Source organism: Podarcis gaigeae (assembly GCF_964106915.1).
Source record: "Podarcis gaigeae genome assembly, chromosome: 1".
Classification (NCBI taxonomy): domain Eukaryota; kingdom Metazoa; phylum Chordata; class Lepidosauria; order Squamata; family Lacertidae; genus Podarcis; species Podarcis gaigeae.
The window spans coordinates 102,545,754-102,564,805 of record NC_139678.1 but is presented as its reverse complement, the minus strand read 5'-3'; the positions used below and the strand labels follow the sequence as shown (position 1 = coordinate 102,564,805).

The following is a 19,052-nucleotide window of genomic DNA, read 5'->3' as shown; positions in this document are numbered from 1 at the left end:
GCCGCCTGAATTATTGCATCTGAGCAATAATCTGTCACATCCAAGCTTTTTACAACAATCTTTCCCCCCTGCCCTATACCAAAACCTTTGGATACAAATACTACTAAGCTTCCAGTAGCACTACTGGGGTTTAAAGATCAGAAGTGAAGCCTTCTGAAAGGCTTTTTTAATATGTCCAGTTACATTCACTTATCTGATCTGCACATTTACTGTGAGGAAAGCTATGCACATTATCCACATCAACGCAGTCACTGGAAGATCAATAGAGCCACATCAGGCTATGAGCCAGCAAAGCACCGATGCAGAAAATTAAGCACAAAGCAAGTTCTTTTGCTGCATATGCAATTTTATTCTTGAGTGCCTTATCATGGAACTACTGCAATATCATTGTTGTCTGCTGACAGAAGATGCCAAGTCCAACCCCAGCAATGTTTTCTTATCCAGCCATAATTGGCTGGCCTCACTTCTGCCCATAACTCAGCTCCCATTCTTCTAATGAACACATTTGCTAGATTAAAGAGCCTGTGTCAGAGGAGGGACACAACTGGATCCAACCCATAATCTCTCCCAAGAGACAGGTGCACCTGCTCACCTCTGCCCAAACATTAGCGTAGACTTGGTTTCTGCTTCATTGAAGATGGATGGGGAGCAACAGATAACAATGGTGGTTCTACAGTTTCCACCTAAGGAGTCCTGAAGAATCCTGGTCATCTTGCTGTCTCGATAGGGGACATGTGTTTTCTAATTAAGAAGGATGATACAGGATCAGAATACACACAATTGCTTAAAAGGGATGACAATAAGTAAAAAGTAAGTCAACCTAGAATATGTAAAACTGTTTTCATATTGCTAAGGCAGGTTCATATAATTTCTAACAGATTGCCAGCTGGCAAAGTGGGGGTGGGTGGGAAGGGGATAGATACCTTTTCTCCTCTGAGTTTAAGGTGAAGATCTATTATTAATTTGCACCAAGAGGTAGAGAACTGGGAAAGTACCAAGCCATCAAACGGTCACTATTTTTAAAAAGTATGAATTACTTACAGTTCCTTCTGCTAGTGCTGAGATCACGTTGCCCAAAGCAGACAAAGACTTGTTAATATTTTTGGCTTCATCAAGAACAGAGCCTTCTGCACCCGTTTTGCTGACCTGCCAGAGAGCAGATATTGCTCAGTGAGCTCAAATTCTGATCATTGCAAAATAAGAAAAAGGTTAAATACTTGAAAGTAGCTTTACCCCATCCTGCCTGAGCCAGAGAAGTTATCAGTTTGCAAAGCTACAAAATTTTCATAACACTTGTAACAGTTATTTTCTTTGCTAACCATATATAAACACAACACACAAGTGGGGTTTTTTAATAATAAAAAAACTTTATTTCACTTATATTCAAATTTCCCTTGTAGACCTTAAGGCAGCTTTCATATGAAATCTCAGTGACCTTTCTGGCCCTTTATAGAGGCAGATTTGCTTAGCTGCAACAGAATGGTGTCCTCTACTTCCAGATCATTCTCTGGCCCCTCTTGTATACAAGACAGTCATGCAGTGACTTTAAAAGGACTAGTTAGGAGTTGAAATAAAGCTACCACCATCATGCACCACTAACAAATCAATAACGTTATGTAGAGTAATAAGGTACTTCTGTTACCTTTTCACTCCCAGCCAAGTCTACCAAATAAAGCTTCCCACTGAGTTTTTTTTCAGTTTCAACATTCTCTTGTTTGATATTAATTAGGAAGATGCTATGACTTCTAGAACTGTGTTCATTCATGTCTACGAAAAAGAAAATTCAGTGAGGAGTTATATAAAATATTATGCATCTCTTCAAAAACCTCTTTTGTCGTGAGGGTTGTTATTAATAACTAACGGGCTAAGACAAGCCAACAAGAAGCCCTCCAAGTTAAAACAACTTGTGACCACAAGAGAAAGTAAACAAAAGTCTGCTCCCACCAGCCAAACTGTGCTACATATGGGAACGTTGTTGTGGCCAGTCCATGATGTGGGCGGGGGAACCTAACTGCTTGGAGATACCCACACACAGCACCAGTATCTGAGGAGCATAGTCACCCACGGTTATAAGCCTTGGCCATGCCCTTGACAGACTCTTTGGCCATCTTCTGGCCCACCCCTCTATCCCAGTATAGGCTCACCAGGCACTTCAGACCTGAGTACAGTGGATGCTTGGGTTGCGAATGGGATGCACGTTCACAACCCGCAGTGTTCAAAACCCACAGCGGCGCATCTGCACCTGCACAACCACCAAAACCCAGAAGTAACCAGTTCCGGTACTTCCGGGTTTCGGCGGGTCCGTAACCCAAAATAATGCAACCTGAAACGTCTGTTACTCAAGGTCTGACTGTAGTAATTTTTTGCCTGCCTGCAACTTAGTCAAGCAGGTCCCTTCACCTACTCTGTATTGGATTTCGGGGAGTTTAGGGGTCAGTGCTGTTAAATAGAATGACTTGGTTTTGTGGTTAACTTGGCACTGTCAACAGGGAGCTGCTGGAAAGGTTAAGGTCAGATAAGGTAATAACTGAGCACCCTTAGGCACTTTTGAAGGTGAAGAGCATTTCCAGAGCTCAACCGCTCTGAGTTGTGGGGCCCTCAGCCTGGATATGGAATATTCTTGAAGTTCACCTGCCCAGAGTTGTGGGGCCCAGCAGGGGATGGGGCAGCAAGGCCTTGGAATTGGCAGGGTTGGGTTTGCCCAAGGATGAACCTAAGCTAGTTTCCCATTCTTCTAATTCCCCCTGCAAATATTATATGGAAAATGTGACCCTAGTTCAAGTCATCACTTGCGTCTTGCCTTTTTATTCCTGGGTCCGGTCACAACAACCAAGTGTGAGATATTGTAAGACCATTTTGAATAAACTAAAGGCTTTTCTGCAGTGGGAAGTACAGTGGTACCTCGGGTTAAGAACTTAATTCGTTCCAGAGGTCCATTCTTAACCTGAAACTGTTCTTAACCTGAAGCAGTACTTTAGCTAATGGGGCCTCCTGCTGCCGCTGCACCGCTGCTGCACGATTTCTGTTCTCATCCTGAAGCAAAGTTCTTAACACGAGGTACTATTTCTGGGTTAGCGGAGTCTGTAACCTGAAGCGAATGTAACCTGAAGCGTATGTAACCTGAGGTAGCACTGTATGTCCATGAGACATTTAAAGCAGATCACAGCTTATTCACCCTTTTTGGAGGACAAACTAAAAACAATTTAGACCATGGGTGACAAGATATCAAAATAGATTGCAACCAGAAAGAAAAACATAATGCAAATCAAAGAAAGTAACAAGTGGAGGCTTAAAGTCCTGAAAGCTAACTTTAGAAAAAATAATAACGTGGAAACCTTGTGAAATTAAGTCTTCTCTGTTCTACTGATAGTGAACCACAAATGGTTCTACAAACACTTGTGTATCAAAAAACCCCATTCTACACTAATTAAGGCACAAAGCTGTGCAGTCATCAGAATGATGAGGCTATCTCCCATTACACTGAGCACATTTAAAGGGGAAAAAAACCCACAAAGTTTAATGGTGGCTAAATTTCACTCATTGTACTAGAGACTTTATGACTATGCTAGGCAACATAATTGTTGCTCTTTGCATTAAATCTGAGCAACATTGTTTGCCTTATAGTTCACAAAAACAACTGCCACATATTTGCAAACACTTGAGTTTGGCTACATTTTACACAAGTTATAAATGTGAATACTCATGGTTGCTAAATAACACAAAGTTACAGGATTTTTATTTTTTTATTTTTTAAACTATCATTTATCAACAACAAGGTAGGAATTCATTCGGTATATTGTAAATTTAAAGACCTAAAATATTATCTCTCGTGAAAATGTTAATCATAATTTTCAAAATGCCTTTCAAGTTGCAAAAATAGTAATATATTTTACCATTATACATTAGGAACTCCAGCATAAGAAAGCGGAGTAAAATCAAAGAGACTAATCACATATTAATTGTACCTTTTTTGCATTATAGCAGGCAGTGATGCAACAACATTGACTGGACTTTAGCATGGTGTTGGTTGCAGTTAGTTAAAACCTAATTACAGGGTTAGCAGTACATAAATGCTTACTTGTAACAGCTACATGGCGGTTTGTTTTCCCCTCATCAATTACATCCATAACTTCTTCAGGACTAGAGACAAACCTTTCTGTGCAGCCCTAGAAATTCAAATTCAGCACTTGTCAGATAAAGAGAATTCGGGAGAGGTAAGGAACTTGTACCAATAGTCAATATACTTGGCCCAAATCAAGGCCAAAATTCTGTCCTCAAATTTATGTTGGACACAACCATAGAAAACATACCAGATAACAACAGAAGAGCAGTTTCTACAGTGCAATTTAATACGCAGTTCCAGAAGGCTAACAGACCGAGTTCTGAATAATAAAGATTGAAAAAGACCTTTACTTCCCTGGAACATGAACCTAAAAACACCATTCCCTTCTATGAATATTGAGAATAAAATACTTCCTTCTAGTGTCTTCCATATTTATTAAATATTAATATTAAATGCAAATGTTTCATTTCAATAGGATGACTAACAAAACGAAACCATTTAAAAAGGAGGAAAAGTCCATTAATATTTCAGAAAAGCATTGCTTGAATTTTTACGGTTAGAATTCTCGGTTGATGAGAAATTATTCCCTTCCATTCTTTAGTGTAAGAGAGGCTTACTGAAGTACTGTTAAAGATAACATTCAGAGCAGCACAAGGAAAAAATGTTTCTAAGTAATTGAATCTGAATATCCACTGCACAACAAAAAACCAGCAAATTATTTTGTGACAATTGCTTGGGGGATGTGTGTGTGTTTGTTTGTTTGTATGTATGTGTATGAGGAAAGTTGTCAAAATTTACCTACACAAGGTCTTTTCTCAGGAAATAAAAAAAATCCACTGGGAACATAAATGATTGCAGTCTTTTTTATTTTACCATATTTTGAAGGGTTCATTTAGGTGGCTGGTATTTGAATGAGTCACATTCTGAACAGACCAATAAACTAATTAAGTAAGTCATGACTTAGCTGGATACCACCTAGAATTTCTTACCCACTGATTTTCTTTTTGGTAATATGTATGTTTTGTTGGCTCCAGTAGTTAAATAATGGTATGACTGCTTTTATGGCCTCAATTCTATACATGGGGTTGTGCCCCAAGTTGCTGCTCCACTCACATAGCAGACTTTCACTTGCATGACAGAACTCATCTCCTAAGCTCACCCCATGCACCCTCAGAATCTGCTCCAAAGGGTTGGGGAATTCTCTGGAGCAGATCTGGCAAGAGAGGGGTGCAGGAAGAGCAGAGAAAGCTGCTTGGAATTATCTACAGGTGAAACTCGGAAAATTAGAATATCGTGGAAAAGTTCATTTATTTCAGTAATTCAACTTAAAAGGTGAAGCTAATATATGAGATAGACTCATGACATGCAAAGCGAGATATGTCAAGCCTTTATTTATAATTGTGATGATCATGGCGTACAGCTGATGAAAACCCCAAATTAGCAATCTCAGAAAATTAGAATATGAAATGAAATCAGCAAAACAAAGACTGCATATAGAGCAATATTGGACCTCTGAGAAGTAGAAGCATGCATATGTACTCAGTACTTGGTTTGGGCCTCTTTTTCATCAATTATTGCCTCAATGTGGTGTGGCATGGATGCTATCAGCCTGTGGCACTGCTGAGGTGTTATGGAAGACCAGGAAGCTTCAATAGCAGCCTTGAGTTCTTCTGCATTGCTCGGTCTCATGTCTCTCATCTTTCTCTTGGCAATGACCCATAGATTCTCTATGGGGTTCAGGTCAGGCAAGTTTGCCGGCCAATCAAGCACAGTAATCCCATGGGCATTGAACCAGGTTACTGAAATAAATGAACTTTCCCACAACAGTGGCGTAGCGTGGGGGGTGCAGGGGGCCCCGGACGCACCAGGCGCAACATCTGGTTGTTAGGGTTAGGGGGCACAAATCCATGGGTTAGGGAGCACAAATCCACGGGTTAGGGGGCACAAATTACTTGCCTTGCCCCAGGTGCTGACAACCCACGCTACGCCACTGTTCCACAATATTCTAATTTTCCAAGTTTCACCTGTATGTATTCTGTAATTTTTTTATTTAGTGCTATCCACAGTTTTTGTCAAGCTATCTTGATGGTGTCTGAAAAAAGGTGGCATGCAAATTTTAAAAATAAAGCACATTCATGTGATCACACAAACCATTTTCAATCATTAGACCAGAACAATTTCTAAAGGTTTTTCTGTATCTAAAGGAATGTTTTTTACCTTGACATATGGAACTCTATTCTTGTCTTCATGAACTGCAAGGTTTGTCTTTGAAACTAAAAGGAGGAAAAGTCATCAAGAATCACTGATGAAGAAAGTGCACAAATTTGATGAGCAACAAGAATAATCTGAATAACACAAGCAGATCCATCCATGGAGAAAAGCAGCAATTTAATCTACACAAGAGTTAGCCACATGATGTACTTAGAGCATACAATGCCATTGCTTAGTTCTACATTAAATGACAAGACATGATACTCAACTAAACTCCCCCAAAAAGCAATGCTGACACACATACTTTACTCTGACTTGCTCATGAAAAACATACATTACAAAAAAGTTGGGAGCTTTGATATATGTCTGCAGTGCAATTTCTCCCAAATGAATTTACCAAGATAAAAACTACTTGGTCAATGCACAAAATCGTCTTAAAAATTAGAAGTGACCAGATTCAGAACCAAAGTGATAATGGTGCCACTTCAGCCCAGTTCACAGGTCACATTTTCATTCCAGCAAACTACGTTCCCATCATCATATGCTTTGTAGAAGACTTCTTGTTTGTTCTATGGCCTTTTAAATGTGTTTGTGGAAGCGGGGTTGCTGGTTTGTTTTTGTTTTATTATACATTTTGTGTTTTCATTCTGTATTTTTATGTTGGGGACCACCCACCCTGTAATCTTTGGATGAAGGGTGGTATACAAATTTTAATTAATAAATAAATTCTTAAACCAAAGCTCACCATGACTCTGAAACCAAGCAACAGTATATAGTCATGGTTTGCAATCCTGGTTTGTAGAAAATGGTCAACTTGTATGTTCCCAGTTCAGGTGTGTTTCCATTGTGTTTATATTATTATTATTATTTATTATTATTATTATTATTATTATTATTATTATTATTATTATTATTATTATTATTTTGTATTGCATTGTATTGTGCTGTAGGTTTTCAGTTTTGTTTGTTACATATACATACTGTATTTGTTATTTTGTAAATTGCTTGGAGAATGTGAAATAAATAAAAGTGTCATGGCAAAGAAAGCTCATGACAGCATGAGATTGTTGTTTGCTCCCAGTCCAACAAACTATAATTTTTTGGACCACATGCACTAGGCTTTACTGTACAAAGTACTTCAAACCAAAATATTAAGGATGATTCAACTGTTTCAGCTCTTTTATTTTTCAAAGCTCTCAGGCTTGTTAAATATACACGTATAACATGATTCTCAATTCATAAGATACCTTTTTTAAAAACGAAAACAAAACATTAAGAGTATTCCCAGCAAATTTTTTTTTTTAAGTATGAAAAATAGTGGAAGATTATTGCTTCAACCACCATAAAGACCAGGAAAAAGGAACCCAACAACCCTTGAAAGCCCAGGAAGTCTGGTGGGAAGGGGACATGGATGCAAACACAAACTTGACATTTTGCTCTCCGGTCTGTTATATGTTATCTGCCCCCGTTCTCTTCCTGTAAGTAGTGCTTTGTTTACAGAAGTCTAAATATTGGGCAATTGACTACAGTCTCTGGACATTTCAAAAACTGGATATGGACAACCCAACCAGCCTTTGCTTCTGGATGTACTTCTGGAGGTACTTCTATAGTACAGTTTATATTTTAATCAGGGATGCCTTAATGAACTACATAAAAATGGCTAGCCTGCAGCCCTCCAGATGTTGCCCAACTGCAAGTCCTATCATTTCCGACCACTGCACCATGTTGGCTCAAGATGGTCCAACATTGCATCTGAAGAACTACAACTCCTATTAGTTCCAGCCAGAATGTTCAATGGCCAGGGCTAATAAGGTGTAGTGGTTAAGAGCGGTGGACTCGTAATCTGGTGAACCGGGTTCGATTCCCCACTCCTCCACATGCAGCTGCTGGGTGACCTTGGGCTAGTCACACTTCTCTGCAGCCTCTCAGCCTCACTCACCTCACAGAGTGTTTGTTGTGGGGGAGGAAGGGAAAGGAGATTGTTAGCCGCTTGGAGACTCCTTAGGGTAGTGAGAAAGCGGGATATCAAATCCAAACTCTTCTTCTTTTATAGAATTTGTAGGCAGCAACCTTTGGAGCACCAAAGGTTTAGTTCCACACCCTCCACTTTAAAAGGGTGATATAGTCTATTAACCCAAATTTTATGTGAAAACAGTCTTATCAGGCCTTAATGTCTGCACTGTATGAATATTACTCCAGGAAATGCACACATCCAAATGTCCAGGGTTCAGTCCTTGACCTGAAAACCATTTTATTTTTAAAGATAACATATACTAATTATGGTAATTACAACTACAGTAAAAAAAAAGAGAGAGAGATGCTGCTTTACTTACCATCCAGCAAATCCCTTATTTTGTCCAAGTAAATCTCAAAGTAGGAAACCTAAAGAAATGAAACACACAAATTTAACAAGTTTTCAAAAACCTCTATCAATTTGGGTTCTTGCAAAAAGATTGAATCTGTTGCAAACAACCATTTTATGCTGTCTATGCATACTACTTTTGTTGCGTATTCTCTGCCAGGGTTGGATTTACATATTACATTTTTATTTGTATTGTGTAAAGGCTGAAACAAGAGTCAGTCAAAGAATATTTGCACAATCCACAGGCTAGCTAAATGGGGGGGGGGGGTAAAAGGATTACTTGAAGAACTACTGAAACCACTTCTAATTATTTGGGGCGGAGCAAGGAATTAAGAAAGTAAAATCCAAGGATACTGAGAGGATATATCAAAGAATAACAGACTAAGGAAATAAATCAATCCCAGTAATTTCAATGGAAATGAAAGGTATTTAGGATCACTAACGGTAGGGCGAAAACACAGGTTGATTAAAACAGACTCCATGAGTGGCACATTATTAGAACAGAGTGTTTATACCTTAAAAGTGGACTGATGGGGTTAAAATAAAAAAAAAACTTCGTAGGGCTGAAAATTCACTTGATTCAGTTCTAAAAGAATTTCCTTCAGGCAATGCATGAAAAGGTGGCTTCCCTACTAGCATGCTTATATAGTCCAGAAGAGCTATTGAACTTACTTGTAAAAATTCATCACGCAGGACTCTAATTTCAGTGTCATGAAACTTGTAAACTAATATAGCCATTCCACTGCATGCCACAACGCATTATCTCTAACTGGATCTTCTTATATGTCTCCTCATACATATTTCTTTCCCTTCTCATCTTTTTCTAATATGGCAAAAACAATGGATAGCTGTTTTCTTGTGAGCAAATGGCACTGATTGAGATAAATGCACAATGCCTCAAGTTTAGACTCCTATATTTTTGTTTCTGTCCATGAATGAGAAGCATCCAAGACTGTACTGCAGTCTAGTTACGTTTTGTCTTACTTTCGCAGCTTGCTAAGGAACAAATATGTACAACTTCGCATTTGTTTCCCAAGCAACCATAACATGAATCAGTCACTTATGCTTATTAAACTAAATACAAACATGCTCCATCTTAATGTTTGACTGGGTATTAAGCTACAGTCCATCTGAGAGCTTTTGTTTGCTTGTTTCCATCATTAAATATTAAATATTTTATGCTAGACTCTCAGAACATGAGCTACTCAGGCAGAACACTTTTGCTATTGATGTAATGATGGCTTTAATTGACTAGTTCTCACTGCTCACTGAAGCCAGACTACAAAGTAGCCTTATTGCATTAAAAGAAAAAAGAAAAAAAAACCATGCTTACCAATACTGACAAGCACCATAGTGACTAACTTCTAAGCTAACCCAGTTTTAATTGAGGAGAGGGGCTGAGGACTGGGTACATTTGAAGTGTTAACAAATTTTTTAATCACCCCTGGTGCAGCATGACCATTTTGCTTGCACTTCATTCATTTCTTCTTCTTTTTTCTGCCACCAGGAGTATACCAGGAGTACAAAGGTGATAAATTACTGAAATCAAAGGTTCTCTCTCTCTCTCTCTCTCTCTCTCTCTCTCTCTCTCTCACACACACACACACAAACACCCCACTATTGATATGAAAGCTGAGCATTTCTATATGAAGATGCTCCACTATCCTTTTGAATTTTACAACTGTATTCTAGATTTACATTGATTCAGATGTTTGTTGATATAAAACATAGCTTATTTCCCCTTCTTGGCAGCCCTGATAGCTTGACTTAGAGGGAACTCACTCTGCAGAGTCTGAAATCAACCGGGATTTTTATTCAAGTAATTAAAGAAGGAAGGGCGCTTTTTGAATAAAGTACCACCTGACCTAAATCATCCTCACATAACTCTGAATAACACTCCATTTACATTCATACCAGAGCTACAAATCAAACCTTTCCCTTAAAAAAAATCACTATTCTTACAAAAATAATAGTAAGTAAAATAAGATACTTTGCTTATTTTGTTTCTCCTGAGAGGGTACTCAGGACATACTTCCACAAGGAAACAGTGGGAGAAAAGACACCCAAATATGGGGCATACTGAATGCTAGAGCTAAACCTATAATCATCATTATATTTACCTCCAATGTTCAACATGTGCTGAATTTAAAAAATCCCCCCTCTCTCTCTGTTGTGTATGTGGAGTGCATTTCACCCACGTCTCAGTTAAAAATAAGCATGTCTCTGCAAGACTCAACATTTTAATAAAAACATTCTAATGCTTGAGCAAGCTTTGACAGTAGCAATATTTTATCAGAAAGCCATGTGGCTGTTTGATGGAATTCCCCTCTCCATGTCCAGAATGCCTGCCATTTCCAAACAGCACCTCTCTTGCGTAATCAGCTTGCACAATTTGTTCAATGCCATTCAAATACATTTGCTGTCACAGCAGTACAAAACAGTAGTTGAGTAGGCTAATTTTAAGTATTCATCTTCTCCTTTTTTTGTGCACTCACGAAGGGAAGGAAAACTATTTCCTTACATGTCTAACGTTAGACAATGACTGAAGAGATCTTATATTCAAATTGCAGGGTTTTTTTAAATTCCAAAAGAGATCTAAACTCTAGTCAATCACCTCAATCCAAGAATGACTATCCACATAAACAAGTAAAGCTCTGTGTCATTATAGAGAGAGAAGAATATGACCAATGTGGTGATTTAAAACGACAACACAACGCTATATGCAGCACCTGGGGAGTGATGGTGCCAACTGTTGAGTGGTAGGTGCATGCAAGATCTTTGCAAGCAGCAGTGATGTGCATCACCTGCGTCTGCAAGAATCTATAGCTTGGAACAGATGGAGTCTGGTATGCTAACAAGCTGGGTGTTGTTAGCATTAATCAGGGTTTGCAAACCAACTTCCAGCCCTGGTTGAAAAGCAAACTTTGTTTAGCATTAACTATAGTAAACATGAACATAATGTTGCAGTTAATGAGGAAAGGGCGAGGGCAGGGAGCACACACCAAATCTCCTAACCACATCCTTAAAAGAAGGTTGACACTGCCAGCTTTGTCAAATGGAATGGGAGAGGTAAAAGATGCCTCCGGATATGTGAGTTTAACCAACACCCAAGTTGTGTGCACCAAGACTGGTGTATCAGGCAAATCACCCATTGGGGGTGTGATAATTAAATCAAGGTATCCGGTCCCTACCCCCACCCCACCCCCCAAAAAACAAAGCTTGACAGCACCTACAGTAGGTGTAAATATGTAGATCTTTTCAAATGCAGCACCTTACATAGTCACTACGGCATGCAAGGATCTGTGAATCATTTCTAATCTGTCAGTCAGTAACAAGAACACTTAATTTTCCAGCAAAGCAACAAAAATAGTGGGAGCTTCTTAAGAAATGCTAGTCTACAAGTAGCATTTTTAATCCCTTTAAATGCTTACAACTATACAATATTTCAGTTGGGTGCCACATCTGATTAACTCAAAACTTTGCCAATTGAAGAAAAAGCTATCAGCCTGGTACACAACTAATCCTGCCGTAAGTGCGATATTTGGCTCAATAGCTCACTCCAGGATTATCCAGGAGCCACTTAAAGCTTTTAAATACAGCCGGTGTTAAGATGTGCTAAGCTCTTAAATCTTGATCATATCATTAAGAGTGACATATAACAACTTTCTTTCCACAGCAAAATGCAGACTGAATCCAGCACAAAATAGGATTGTGTCTGGTCACTGTGCCTCAAAGGGATGTGTTTTATAGGATTTTACAACCTTCCCCCACCCCCAAACCATGCAACCCTATATGTACTTTTAGCTCACTACTTGGTTCACATTTCTCCAAATCACATTTGATTCAGTTATTTGCTCCCACTCTCAATTCATAAGAAAAATAAATAAATGCAGGCACATAAGAGCTCATAAAGACCTGTATGTAGAAATAGAAGTTATTTCAAATAAAAAAAGAAAGGCTAATTTTATCTGAGATACTGAAATCTTGACAAGCAACATTTGTGAAAGTGAAATATTGCAGACCCAAATTTATTCTGAGGTTTTCATTTAAGGGAAAAGTGCAAACTTTGAGGTTTGGCACCTCGCTCAGCTTCTTTTTATCTGACCATGACATGTCATTTTGCATTTACCTTTATGTGAAATTCTAGGTTTTCATCCATGGAATAGATGTGATCGAAGATGTCATGTGCAATTCTTGGAATTATACCCATTAGCTGTGGGTCATGTAGCTTCCCCTGAAGACACAAAAGGTAAGAAGTAAATTGCAGAAGACTGTTCAACATGTGCATACATGTGGCAAATCTTCACAAAATGCATGTTCACGTAACAAACATAAGCTGACTGCTTTCCAGTAATTTTCTAGATACGTACACAATTGCAAGTATTAATAATTCATATAGTGCTCCTTTTCAATTTGTCAGGTTCACAAACTTTACTATGTTTTTCTCTCCACAACAGTCCTGCAAGATGGGATACCAATGTATGTACCTGCTATGTGGCAAATGCTGTAAATAAGTAATAGTATGTTTTTTTAATTGCCTATTTTGCACACTATGGTTATAGCCCCACCATATGTCTTATTCCCTGTAGTTGATGGTAGAGGGTGGGACATGGACTCAGATCTGACTCCAACTCTCAGCTTACTTCTGCCCCCACAATGTACTGTTTGTCAATAGTGCAGCAGGGTAGTTAAGAGACTGAGATATAAATCAGGTAGATCACCTTTGCCATGAACTTACTAGGTGGCCTTAGCCAAGCCACAAGCTTTCTGTCTCAGGGACACACCCCTGGAATATACAGTGGGCCCTGTAAGGTAGGCAAGAGCAGGATAGTCCATGTGCAATGCTTTCAACACTCAAAAGCAATATACAAATGCTTGTATTTGTTATGTATTATTACTACAACCATGATTTATCATACTGTTAATTATTATTAGCTTCCCCCCGCTTTATCCTAGAACTTGCCCAAACCACAACCATTTTTAGAGAAGTTGCTGAATGTACATCTCTTTACCCAGTTCCCTGCTGACCCCTTTTCTCGTCCTCACCTCTTCTTCTACTGTGCAGGCCTGCAGAAAAGACTATTTATACTTATATCCTTGCAAAGTGCTTAGCCAGCAGGGATATAAACACTTGTCATCATGTGACTATGCAGCATAGCCCCAACTCTACACCTCAACATCCTCTGTAATACTGTACTAAATTAGGTACGTAAGAAGCTGCCTTTTGCCAAATCAAGCTGTATGTCCATCTAGCTCAGTATTATCTCCTCGACTGGCAATGGCTCTCGAGTCTCATGAAGTGGACTTCCATATCACCTCCTACCTGATCATTTTTGCTTTTCTATTTTTTTGAACAGGAGATGCCTGAGACTTGACTCTGGGATGGTCACCTTCCACATTCAAAGCATACACTTTATCACTAAGGTATGCTCATTCCTCAATTTAATTGTCCTTCTTGGGATTCTCTATAGAAACAAATAGCTCTTTATGGCCATTTAACATCAAAACAAATCTCTTTTGGGGAATGCAGAGCAAATGTCTCCAGAACACAGTTTCTAATACTTGGAAGGCAGTTTCTAGCTTATGCACCAGCGACTGAGCTACCACATAGATGGAAATTATTGCAAGATGGAAGAGGGGGAGATGAGCCTGTAATAAGTCTGCAGATTGTTCTGCTGGGCCTAATGCCAACAAATGCTGCTTTGCCAGCACTGCTGGTAGCTTGCACAGTCAGCTTCCTTTGCTTTATTCGGGAGCTCTGAAGATGAAAGAGAAGAACATTTTTCCTGACGGCATGTCATTTTTCACTTTTCCTCTGGAAACAAAAATTAGTCAGCGCCACAATAATGAACCAGCATCCCCCTTCACTTTCCTTTTTGTTAGGTGCAACATAATGCAAGTGGACTTGTGGTCCTTCTGATTAATTATGAATATGAAACATTCAACCTGCCCTTTCAACCAATACTTTGTGACTGAGGAGGGCCACATTGTGGTCACCCTGCCTGAAATGTAAAGCTATTGCTCTGAAAGCATTACCCAGGGATGTTGATGTGAAGGGTTGCAATGGTTCTGAAGAACAGCAAAGGGTTTCATAACAAAGGTCTTGCGGTGCATGTGCTCTTAAAGAAGGCAAGGTTTTATGAACCTCAGGACACTCCTGAAAGGATCATAGAACCATAGAATTATAGAGCTGGAAGGGACCCCACAGTTTATGGGGTCCAACCCCCTGCAATGCAATCTTAGCTAAAGCATCCATGACAGATGACCATCCAGCCTCTGCTTAAAAAGCTCCACAGAAAAGGTCCACAACCTCCCGAGGGAGACCAATTCACAGTTTCACAACACATATGAACTGAAAAGCCAGAATACATGAAGCCTGCTTCTGCATTACCAGGGACATATCAGTCTATTGTGTGTACTCCTGCACAGCCCAGTTAGGTGAGGCGCTGGGGCTCTCAGCAGCATCTTCAAGCCCTATCCCACCTTGGCTGGCCCCTTCCCTCTCTTCTCCATTGGAGGCGTGGCTTTTCCCCTCACTGGAAGAGGAACTGCTCCTCAGAAGCATTGGAGGCTCTGCCTCCCTCCCCTGTTCCGATGGCAGTCCCCTGACACAATCCAAGACGCTGCCTTGGATGGATTCGTAGGCCTTATGCCATTATTTTCTGACCGTATAGCACCATACTGGTGAGGATCAAAAGTACTGGGAAAGTAGAATTAACAGGAAAATGAGGGAGGATACCACTTCTCTACCCACTGGAAGCCCAGCATTCAATCTAGAATGACCTGCTGCTACATCTGGATTTTTGCAAAGCTGGGGAACCTTTGGCCCATCCCTCATCCCTCATAATTATTCCATGATGGATGGGACTGTTGGAAGTTGCAGTCCAAAGGCTCCCCAGGCCTATATTACAGCGAAAGGCCCTTTAATCTTTTTTTTTTAATGAAGGGTGGTCTATAAATAATTTTAATCAAAGTAAATAATAATATGTTTACAGCCCATCTATTTTTTGCCTCGCTGTGCCACTTCACAAACAAGGAAACTGGCAAATCCAGTCAGTTTTCATCACAATTCTCAGCTGCATCTCCCTTTGGGCATAATGTGCTGTACTACGCCACAACAGAACTGGTGGAATGGCAGCCAGTTTAAACATTTAAGCCAGTCAGAAGGAAATGAAAAATGAAAAGCCAGCAGACTATATATAGCTGCCTGACTCAAGGGTTCTCTTCAAAGTTTTCCATCCTCCAATTACCAGTGCTATTCAGGAGGCAGAAATGAGAAAGAAAGCTGTGAGAAGGATGATATTCAGAAGGCATCCCTAACAAAGAACCACTTGGCTATACTTGGATCACATATTATGCCACAATAATGGCAAAAATTAATTGATCTTTGCAAATATCTGACAGATGACTGGCTACTGACTATATACATTCAGGAATACTTTGAAGGTCCAAGATTTAGAAGATGACGTATCCTGCATATGTACTTCATTGAAACATGTTTCATTGACATTTCAAAGTCTTCATGTTTGACCCATGTCACATTCATATATATAATGCAATAAAATTATGTATTCTTCTTTAACCAAATCCTGAACTTCTGCAGAGCACATTCTGTCTACAGTCCTGCTCCCAACTTCAGCACCTGAATACTTAGAATATATTGAGTGGGTGAAGAACTGTGCCCACTAAAACTTCCCAACTTCCTACATTCAAGCAGGAGATGAGAAAGATGCATCAAGAGGAACACTGTGATTAAATGGACAAGTCTATCTCATCCTTCTCAATCCTGTAGTTTGGACTGCACCTCCCATCATCCCCAGTGAGTATGGCCAATGGTAAAAAATAATAGGAGTTGTAGTCAAAAATATCTGGAGGCCACTAAATTGTGGAAGGGTTGTCTATACATATACAACTTGCAATCCCCAAGGGCCATGAGAAATGGGATGTGGGGACAAAAGGAATAAGTTTACTGCGGATTATGAAAAGAGTGGCAAACTGTAAAAAGATTATTGTCTTTTAGCAAAGTATTTTCAAATCTGAAGCATTTAAAATGTTTACTTCCAGGAATTAATGACTCCTCCTCTCTACATCAACTCCCCTCCCCCAATAAAGACATATTCTTAATAGTACTATAAAGGTAAAGGTAAAGGTACCCCTGCCCGTACGGGCCAGTCTTGACAGACTCTGGGGTTGTGCGCCCATCTCACTCAAGAGGCCAGGGGCCAGCGCTGTCCGGAGACACTTCCGGGTCACGTGGCCAGCGTGACAAAGCTGCATCTGGCGAGCCAGAGCTGCACACGGAAACGCCGTTTACCTTCCCGCTGGTAAGCGGTCCCTATTTATCTACTTGCACCCGGAGGTGCTTTCGAACTGCTAGGTTGGCAGGCGAATAGTACTATAAGAGGGCTTAAAAAGAGGATTAAAATAAAACTTAGTAAAGGCCTGGAGCTGCATTTAAAGCATCATAAAAAGCATGATTTAACAATGGGTAGCAAACATTCCCATCTTTTCCTACAATAATCTGAGCCTGTAACTCTGAATGCAAATTGGCTTTCAAATATATTTTTTTCCATCCACCAGCTCAAGCACCACAGACATTTTGATTTAATTAAATTCTAAGCTGGTGGATTACTCTGTCATTCCACCATCTGCACACAACAAGTGAGTGATTCCCCTTGCCTGCTCCACCCCCGAACCTGTTCTCTAAAAAGGCGGTAAAGACTTAACTAAAGCAGAGGTGGCATTTTATTCCATCATTAAACTTAAAAGGGGGAGGAGTGGGAGCTGCGGAGGGAACTGGTTATTTTATAAGAAGCAAAAAGCTAATTCTCACTTCCCTTCTTATGACAGACTACACAGTCACTTGGATTCTCACCACATCCAACCTCCAGTGGCTCAAGGAATTCCACACAATTATTACTATTTCATCTAAAAATTAAAACACCAAATACAGTCAGCCATATCACATCTAAAAAGAGGAGCCTTGAAGCACTTGTAGAAAGTGTTCCATTTCTGATGAAATGGAAAGAATTCCATATTGGCAGAGCAGCGACCAAGATGGCCTCTCTACACATCCATAGACCAAGATGTTCTTGGCGAATCAGACAATGTGATAGCCTCAAATTAAGTGGCATTCTAGGTAAGTAAACACACATTAATATTCAAACTTGTATAAATACTATGTGTGCCCGTAAGGCCTCCACCTTACATGCTACAACATGTAAGAAGGCCAATCACAGGTTTTGGAAGGTATTAATTTAACACTGACCTACAAGAGATTTACATAGAGCAGGGAACCAGCAATTTGATTAGAGCTTGCTGCTATTTTTCTGCATTTTTCAAACCACATGAATGTTTCACATAATGTGTGGAGCAGTCCTTTAACCACCTGGGAATGGAGAACATGTGGCCTTTAGCCTTATTTAATGCAGCTGGGGAGAGAGAGGCTCCTCAGGGGAAAAAAACACCAAGGGAACAATGGAAGGAAGCAGGAATATGTTTTTTTGGAACACTACACTACTTTACTGCATAAGAAATGGTCATCGTGTCCTTGGCTAACAAGAATCAGCAGCAGCAGCTCGGAGCTTTCTATAGGACTCATGAGGGTTATAAACCACCTAGAAAATCAGCACAGCAGGAAGCCAGTCAGTCGTTTTTGACAGATGTGCATTTGGAAGGAAAATAGGCAACTGTGTGACAGATAAGGCTGCTTCTAGACCAGGCAAATGTGCCACCACAACCACATTCAAGTATGTTAAATAATGCACATTTAATGCACACTAAAAGCTGAACTGTGCATTATTAAATACTGGTAGAGTTATTTTGCAGTCTACTGCTAGCATGTCCTCCCTGCAGCATGTTATTCTCTTCTTTAGTTTGAGCTGCACGTTCATTTACAAAGAGAGCAGAGGGGCTTATCTGCCACTGCCAGGGGCTCACATCCATGGTGACTAGAATGGAGGATAAGCTTGCAGTACCTCTACTACAAGTGCAACAAAATATTCGTTTTGTTAAAGCCAATAGGCAAACTAAAGACACAAAATGTGTGGCATCAGGCTGATTGCAATGCTCCATCTCAGAAGTGTTGTGGACTGGAGAGGAGTTCAGGCACTGGGTTTGGGGGGCAGCAGATGGGCTGTAGAGAAGGAGGGGAGACATTCAGTTGGAAGCCTGCAATTTTCTGGGTACAAGTCAGAAAAATATGCCTGTAATTGCTGCCTAAGCTTCTGCCAGTTGTTTGTTTCCCACCCTTCCCAGGGAGGGTTATAACAATAAAAACAACATTACTTTTTTTTTGGGGGGGGAAACAACCCACAACCATAAAACAAGTGGGGGGAGGTCCCAAATACATACACCTCAGGTGTCAAAAGCTGGGATAAAGAGGCTCATCCCCATCATTCTCTAAAAGCTGTACAC

General features: G+C 40.0%; 1 protein-coding gene across 1 annotated transcript in view; it reads right to left on the bottom strand.

Moving 5' to 3' along the window:
- The window catches only part of KIF5C (kinesin family member 5C), a 68,761-nt gene that overhangs the window by 24,812 nt on the left and 24,897 nt on the right, over positions 1 to 19,052 (bottom strand). Inside the window, exons 4-10 of the mRNA XM_083706632.1 lie at positions 12,766 to 12,870; positions 8,608 to 8,656; positions 6,281 to 6,336; positions 4,079 to 4,166; positions 1,643 to 1,767; positions 1,042 to 1,146; positions 593 to 741 (exon numbers count right to left, since the gene is read on the bottom strand). Of these exons, the coding sequence (XP_083562758.1) occupies positions 593 to 741; positions 1,042 to 1,146; positions 1,643 to 1,767; positions 4,079 to 4,166; positions 6,281 to 6,336; positions 8,608 to 8,656; positions 12,766 to 12,870 (677 nt within the window). The remainder of the gene's footprint in view (positions 1 to 592; positions 742 to 1,041; positions 1,147 to 1,642; positions 1,768 to 4,078; positions 4,167 to 6,280; positions 6,337 to 8,607; positions 8,657 to 12,765; positions 12,871 to 19,052) is intronic.